At 34.2% G+C, this 8,837-nt stretch overlaps 1 protein-coding gene across 1 annotated transcript; it reads right to left on the bottom strand.

Annotated features, from left to right (window-relative positions):
- Positions 1 to 5,102: 5,102 nt before the first annotated feature.
- On the bottom strand, positions 5,103 to 7,200 carry LOC107491167 (E3 ubiquitin-protein ligase ATL31). Its single transcript, XM_016111959.3, has 2 exons — positions 5,874 to 7,200; positions 5,103 to 5,531 (listed from the first exon to the last, which is right to left on the bottom strand). The coding sequence occupies exon 1, from the start codon at positions 7,063 to 7,065 to the stop codon at positions 5,980 to 5,982; it is 1,086 nt and encodes a 361-aa protein (XP_015967445.1). The 5' UTR covers positions 7,066 to 7,200; the 3' UTR covers positions 5,103 to 5,531; positions 5,874 to 5,979.
- Positions 7,201 to 8,837: the final 1,637 nt, after the last annotated feature.

Below are 8,837 nucleotides of genomic sequence, written 5' to 3'. Positions count from 1 at the left end.
AGTGCAGTAGATCCAGGGTTGCTGCGTAAGAGTTCAAATAGATAATCCCTCAGCTTTCCATATTGCTCACTCTCGCTTCCGACAATTCTGTCTCTTGCCTCCTTTAGTGCCCTGTAAACCATCTTATCATTAGGATGTATCCCAAACTCATCTTTCAGAAAATCACTAGCCTCCTTCCTAGTCATCTGAAGATGGATAGCTAGCCTTTTTTCAATTTTTTTGCTCAGCCAGTGTTGGTCAGCAGCATTACTCCCCATGTCCCTTGCACATATATGCTCAGATTTAAAAGTCTTAACATGGAAGCACCTAAGAGAATTATTGTAGGATACATGTACAACCCTGGACATTCTTCTCCTTTGTAGCCCACCCGAACCCTTTCTTTATCATTTTTAATCCACTGAAGCTGCCTACCCTCAGATATGAACAAGTCCTTCACCACTTCTTTAAAATCATCAAGAGTTGCAAACTTGGTACCTACTTCAAAGTGGCCTTTTCCAAATCCATACTCATCATTGAACTCAGGCCAGTGTTGCTTCTCAGGTTCTTCATCAGAGGAAACAGGGGTATGCAAATCCTCTGAATGGTATTCATAGTCATACTCTGAATCAGTGCAGCTTGAGTGTTGGTCAGGCCCATTACTAGGCCCACCAGTTTTCAACAAAGGCCCAGCTCGTTGGTCTACACTGGGCCCAACACCTGGTTGTACATTGGATCTTTTTCCATCAATATTCGATCTATTCTTCCTTGGTGCATCCTGCCTCTTTAGTGGATCCTTCTTCTTCTTCTCTTTCATTTTCCTCTTTGGTACAGCCACTTTTTTTCCCTTGTAAGTCATACTTCTCTTCTTTTTGGTACGTTTCTCTTCTCCACTGCTATTCTCATCATCACTATCATTATACTCCGGAGGTGGAGGTTTGTAAGGTTCATCCTCCGTGCTCTCGTAGCCGTCATCAGATTATCACAGATGTCATCTAGTTCTATGGACTCAACATTCCCAGTTCCTGCATTCCCGCCTCCTGCTTCTTCTACATACTCAGGTTCATTGACAACATGATCAAAGTAAACATGGAACTCATCTTTTTCTTCATTCCTAATCAAATTGTCACACAATTCACGAATTCCATTATCCCCTGTTAAACGATGAAACCCAGATTCTATATCACTGGCTGTACTATCAAACCAGTATATTGCCTTGTAGCCAGGATATCCTAAACCCTCATACAACTTCACCAAATCACCAAAGTTGATAAAATCTATGTCCATCTCTGGAAATTTTTCTACTATCTCATTCACAAAAACAAGTCCCCCATCACCATTCCTCACAAACTTTCCTCCATGGTGAAAAATAGGAATTACATATCTATCAGTCATCTGTAATTTTTAAACGAAAACAAAATCAACCCACAATGCATAGAACCCTGAGAAACTTTCAAATGAAGACAAAATAACTTTTTTCAAATAGATTGAAACAGAAAGCAACCATAGCAGAATGCATTTGCATGCATCACACCATACACTAAATGGAACCCTAATGCGAATGTGATCATGAACGTTGTGGACTTGCTTACCTTGATTGATGATTGAACTTCTTCAGCATACGAACTAAGTCTCTCCTACTCCACCTTCTTAGATGACGCTTCAGTTTTGAGCCAGAGGGAAGGAAGCTCTGGCTTCATGAAGGGGTCATGGCAGTATATGGTAATTTCTATGTTGGCAAAGGATTTTTATTAATAATGGGTTACCTTACTAAAACGACGTCGTTTTGATCTGTAAGGACCTATTTGTCCTTAGAATTTTTTTCCTTCCAGCGTGGCACCATAACGGACACCTGGACACCGTTACAGCCACGTCAGCCAGTTCCGTTTGATGTGTGAGAGGAAAATAGACGGAAGGACTAAATTGTCCTCCGTTTGTTAAAGTCAGGGACTTTTTTGTATTTAAATTTTGTTAGGGATGTATTTGTCAAAAACTTAAAAAGTCAGGGACCTATTTGTCTTTTTCCCAAAAAAGATTAATTATTGTTTTGGAGGAGTTTAGAATTGATCGGTAAAAATACTTGCAAAGATTCTCCAGTACTTAAATTAGCTTAAGTATGAGATGTACTAATATTAAAGTTAGATTACCTTATTACAGTCAGATGGGGTATGTAGTTTGGCCTATATTTAGTCTAATTTGGTCTGGTCTGTTATAAAATAAAAATAAATTTAAATTTTTATACAAATTTTAATATGTGAATATACCAGGTTTACACTCCTAATTAGTTTTATTGGCCTGTCAGGTCTGTTTGGATCTGTTAACACATAATTATATATATGAATAATTTTTTTATTATTAACAAAATTATGAGATATTTTAAATTTATTATATTTAATTATAAATATTTTTGTATATTTTAAATATTTTAAAAATTATTATAAATATTAAATATAACATATTATATATAAATATTTTTATTAAAAAATAATTTTGTTAAAATAATATTTTTATTTTTGTAGGCCTTTTAACAAATTTCAAGTTAGGTCAGGTTGAATAACAGACTTCGTTTTCGTCTCCAAGGACTTATATGTCCTGTTACGAAAAGTTCCATGCCACTTGGCCTCCGTTACGTGCCACCTCATCACCATCTCTGACAGCTCAGCCTTTTCCGTCCAATGCAAACGGCTGCATTCAATGGAAGGACATAAATGTCCACGTTTTTCAGGGGTCAGGGGTTTTAATGTATTTTTCGTTACTTGAGGACGAAAATGTCCAGAAAAAAAAGGTCAGAGATGAAAATGTCCTTTACTCTTAAAAAAAAGTCTATAATAGGCTGCAGGTGAGGCTCAGACCAATTAACTACATAAGAGGCCTATTAAAAGCAAAGCTGACTTGATCTAATTTCCACCCCTATTTATTATGACACATTTGGCCTTTTATTTATAGTATTTAAGTAGTAATTATCTATGATATATACGAACACGGGACATGACATGAAATGAGATATGCAGACACACGAATTTTAAAATCTTATAAGACACATAGACACGACATATATATAAAATATAAAGTGTTTTTTAGATAAATTATAATGATATTTTGATATTTTATTCATATTAAAATACAAAATAATTTTTTAACTATTTTTAATATATTTTTTAATTATACAAAATATTAAAAATATTTTTGTTTTAATAAATAATATTATATATTATTTTTAAATTTATTTTAAAAATTTATATTAAAAATAAAATTAGACATACTAATACGTAATAATATTTTAATATGTCTAATTGTGGCTAGAATAAAATTTTTTATTTTTTAATAAGATACTATTAAATATAAAAATTATGCATATCGAACAAATATCAATAATGATTGTGTTTGAAATATATATACAAATATATCTAACATACAGATATCACAACTTAACAAAGTATCTGTCTTTGTAGCTGGTTATAAGGAAGACCTCGATGAAGCTGCACAGTGCACAAGATTTTATATGGATACCATCTTGGTTACGTTTTTATGGGTTACTATGCGCTCGAATGGGCTATTTTTGGGCCAATCATGCTTTTAGGCCCGGTTTAAAAGCTAGACTGTGATAAAGATTTTGTTAGTAAAAATTAATGTACTTTAACCAAGTTGAGTTGATCTAGTGGTTAGCTCACTAGTCCGCTTAAGCAAGTGTCGGGGGTTCGAATCTCGCCTTGTGCATGCAGGGCCAGCGGCAAACCCTTAAATGGAGCTCAGTACTGCGGCGGATTAGTTCTTGACCTGTCGGGTTGGAGGATACCGTGGGAAACCAAAAAAAAAAAAATTAATGTACTTTATAATTTTCATGTAAAATAATACTTTTAAATAATAAGAGTTTCATGACCAAAAAAATAATAATAATAATAATAAAAGTTTTATAAGCTAATTTTTCAGAACATACAATGGCTTTGATGGGTTGACTGGTGTTTATTATTAAAAAAAATTTAAAATTGGTCCGGATCTTGTAGTTAACAACTTAACATCTTAGTTTAATAAGAAAAAAATCAAAGAAATCGGTAGATGTAGGTTAACGTCGTAGTATTTTCACTGTTTCTAATCCAGTGTTCACTTGGGAAAAAGAAGCCAGAATAAATTGTTCCGTTCCTAAAATGGGAAAAGAGAATAAATCTCAGGTTAAAAAGTAAAAAGGCTTTTAAAAAATTCAGTTACTTTGCCATGCAATCATAATAAATTAATAGAGATTTCTTTTCTCCAATGCTCTTTCCAGAAATAAGTAATTGTCATTTGACAGCTAATTCAGCATTAGCCCTTTGTAATACTGTAGTAGCTATCAAATCAAATTATTGCTTAGTAATTTAATAGAAATAAAAAACGTTCAAAAGAAGGTGGTTGGCGATATAGCCTTTTTATTTATGATATTGTGTTTTATTATTATTATTGACATTTGAAACTTTAAGATAATTTCTAATTCTAACTGATGTTGATGGCCACAATTTTGGTTTTATTATTATTATTATTATTATTATTATTATTATTATTATTATTATTATTATTATTATTAAGATGTCCACAAAATTTTCTTCTTTTCTTCCTGGGGCAATTTTACATATGGTATCTTTATCTTTAAAAACCCAGCCAGAATCATGAGATTTTAACTCAATAGTAGTAACTACTAGTTAGAGTGGTAAGCATGTTGGTTAAATATTTTGTTGTAATTAGTAAGCATGTTCCTTTCACAGCTTTCATGGGTTGTTATGGAATATTTTGGGATGAGTTAAAGTTGTAATGTGATAAGATATTTTTCTACTTTTTCCTTGGTCTTCAACCAATATGTTGCATTAGCTTTTGGCCACTCAACATGATAGCCCTGACCTAGAATATGTTAGCTTAACTTTCCTTAAAACTTTGGCAGATACCCCTTCAACTAATTAATTAGGTTGAGATCAGAGCACTTTTCTAATTGCTGATTATGTAAAATTACAATGATTCTCCTTTTATTTAGTATATATGCTCATAACGACACGTCTATAAGAATACTCATGTGTTAGTACAAGAATGTTCAGCATACATACACTCCCAAAATGTAGGAAGGTAATGTATAGTTGTATACAATGTGTAACATTGCATGGTTCCAAGAAAACTCAATGTCAATTAATTTACCCTAATTGTCAATGGCATTCAAACAATTACAATTAGGACTCCAATTTGGATTCACAAAACATGTAACAGTGGAACAGCTGAGACTCAAATTACATTCTACATGGGTTTAGGAAATCTCAAAATATCACTTCTCTTATTGTTGATCTAAATCTGCACGCATAACCACACTTCAACAATAAATGCCAGAAAATTTTTATATACATGATAAATATACACTGAATTAAGATATACAACTAGAGGCTAGAGCTAGTGAAGCTTGTTACAACTTACGAAGTAACAAGGCGTATTGTGAGTTTATAAACAGCTGAGAAAGCCAGTAATTGGGAATTGGTTATTCTCTCATGGCATCCAGCTTGTCCTTGGTGCTGAAATCAACAAAGGAGCTCTTTGCAGCCTTTCTGTTAGACAAGTTGGGAGTTATCAGATCATTGTAGTTGAAAACTTGAATATAATATGTTCTAATCTCATACGACTAAAAATTAAAGTAAACACAGTCCTATGTGACATAAAACCAGATGAAAGCCACTGCCAATTAAAAAACAATATTAGTGTCTTAATTAATATTAATTTAAGCCTATACATCAGCAGAAGCAGGATGTAAGCCTCTAAACAACTATAGCGCTTAATTTTTGTCCTTATGAAGACACTTAATTACTAACAAAACTATTCATATAAACAATGTTAAGAAACAAACAAGAGCATTATATAGTGTAATAATAGTACTTAATTTCGTCATATACCTGATGGACTAGAAAGTCCAATTTTGTTATTGATCCACTTCCACCCGTTCCAACAAATGGATCAGGTTGATTAAGAAACTCATCCCCAAAAAAGTTGGAATTTTCATCACACCAGTTGCAAACCCTCTCTCCCTTCACATACTTTCTCTTCTCTTGCCGCTGAAGAACCCCAAAGCCTAGGAATCCCAGAGCATGTTGAGCACTCATTCGGCGGTGCCAAACCAGAAGAAGTACTAAAATGACCCCAACCGCGAGAAACAAACGGAGGTGTCATAGACAGCACCCACCTGCTATTCTTACTCCCCTTATTACTACTACTACCTTCACCAACTTCACTCTGCAAAACCACGTCGTAGCTTGCAGAACGCTTCATCCCACCACTACCACCACTACACTTATGATTGGCTTCCAGAATCTGCTTCCTCAATTCCTCAGGCAACCTCAAAGTGAACCTCTCCAAGCTCTTCCCCGGTTCCACAAGAGAGTGACCCGTAGAGTGCGACCTCACCAACAACCCAAAAGCTCTCACTTTTGAGGTCCCATTACACTTCCCAACAACCCCATCAACTCCCTCACCAACCCCACCTTCGTTCCCATCACAAGAAACCTCACCCATTCTCCCAGACATTTCATCGAACACATGGTTGGCAGTTCCCTCTAACTCCTGAATCTCAACCTTGAACTCCATGTTTTCCGACTTCATCTTGGCCCTGCAGACAGGACAAGTCACGTGCGAGGCGAGCCACGCGTCGATGCACTCGGGGTGAAACACGTGACTGCACTTGGGCAAAAGTCTGAGCTTGTCCATGTCCTTGAACTCGCTCAAGCACACAGCGCACTGAAGCGACGCACTGTGACCCGTTTTGAGGTGCTTCACGGTGGAATAAACCATAATTGGGAACGTGGAGAGCACCTCCGGATCGACGCCACGTGGAGCAGTGGCGGCGTTGGCAGCGGCAGCTCCCTGAACGACGTAGCTTTCATTGCAGTGGCGAATGTAGACGGCGCAGAAGCCAGTCATGAAGAATGCGAAGATGAGAACGACGAGAACAATCGCAATCGAAGGGTTTCCGTCGTTGTTTTGGGTGACTACTGGTCGGTGAGCTGACGGAGCCGCCAATTGAGCAGTAATGTTGGGTACTGATAGAAGGAAGATGGTGGTGATGACGTGGCAGTACCTGAGGAAATTCATCGGGTAAGGTGGTTGTGAATTGTGTTTGTGAGAGATGAAATGAGATATGAGATGAGGTGAGGTGGTTATAACAAATAATTATATAGTGAAAGTTGGTTGGTTTAAGGTTCAAGAAAAACGGTTTAGTTTGGCGGCAAAAAACAGAATCACTATAACTAGAAAACCGGGAGTAGTAGTACATTGGTTTGGTGAAGACTATGGTCTACCAAGTGGCGGCTACATTACTCGACAAAAATATTATTTATACACTAAAATGAGTAGTTAATTGCTAAGAAAATACGGCAAGTTAATAGAAACTTGTACAGACTGGTAGTGAACCATAATCAACGTAAAATGAGTTGAATTCAAATTGAATTCTTTCTTTGACTTTTCAAATTTTTATTACTTGCTTATTTTAATTTATGATATTTCTAGCAAGTAAATAATGTTCATCTAATTATTACCATCAAAATTCTTCAGTAGTTTAAACTTATCTAACAAGTTGTATATCCAAAGAAATTAAATGTAAGAGAATATAAAATGAGATAAAATACCATACCACAAAATAATATTTCTCATTGCATGCACTTGAGCACTAAATTAATAGGGAGAGTATATGTTCCAGACAAAATTGTTAGTCAAACTAAGCTCCACTTTCGCCTGCGCAATCTATGGACCTCAAATGGAATCAGTTTGGTGTGCCGTATGAACTATTGTAATATCAATTTCTTATGTTATCAAATTGACTATAATAGAAATTTAACAGGTAATATAAAACATGGCCTAAAACCTTGGTATATACTATATAGGTAGAGAGGTTTCTAGCTTCATCGTTCCCTAATATTTTCACCAACCAAAAATCCAACGTGGCTTTTGTTTGTCTCTAACCACATTCGTGTGATATTTATCGGCTATTAAAATCTTGCAACGTATGTAACACCACGTGCTGTGTTATTACTACTTACACGACACTTAGTAGAAATCAAGTAGAAAAAGTAACCATGGTACTATATATTTATGCTTAAATTATTGGCGTTATTAGTAGTTAGCATATATGATGATGATGCGTAATCATATCGTGAAAAGGAAATTAAAGCAGCTGAAAAAGAAAAGCATTTAAAACAACTTTACCTTCTTCGTCTCTAGGTTTTGCTTTCCGGGCAAGTTTAATTTTTTTTTCTTTTTTAATTGTTATTATTAAAGTAATTGACTAATTGTTTTGTAAATACACACATCTAGATCATCCTAATCACTGACCACTATTTAATACATATTGTGATCGTATTTTAAATTTTCGTGATATAAAGATAAATTAAGATAGTTTTAATATAAAAGGATTTAAAGATTTAAAAAAAATTTATTTTATAAAAAAATCATGATGTAAATAATTGAAGTTGAAGAATCTCTCTTTTGTTATATTAAAAAATTGAGTAGAAGATTGAGAAGTCCATTCGATTTAATTTTTAAATTATAATATTAACAAATTAGGCTGAAAAATCATTTTATTATCGCGTTAAAAAATTAGATAAAAAATAAAATAATTATTTTTATATTCAACTTCAACTAATTTTTTTAATTTTAATTTTAATTATAATTATCATTTTTATTTAATTTCAATTTTTATTTTGCTTATCCTTTTATTTCTTTATGATATTGGTTCTTCCAAATCGATTTCTTCCTCTTTGTTCTAATCATATGCCCGGTTTGAGCCAAATTATTATAGTTTGATGATGAATCTTTTATGGGTTTTGTTTACCTATTATGATTTTGAATTACACGTCATTGAAAATTGA

The sequence above is a fragment of the Arachis duranensis genome, chromosome 5 (genome assembly GCF_000817695.3).
Source record: "Arachis duranensis cultivar V14167 chromosome 5, aradu.V14167.gnm2.J7QH, whole genome shotgun sequence".
Taxonomy (NCBI): Eukaryota; Viridiplantae; Streptophyta; class Magnoliopsida; order Fabales; family Fabaceae; genus Arachis; species Arachis duranensis.
Note: the sequence above shows the minus strand (reverse complement) of the source record. Positions and strands in the feature narration are given on the sequence as shown.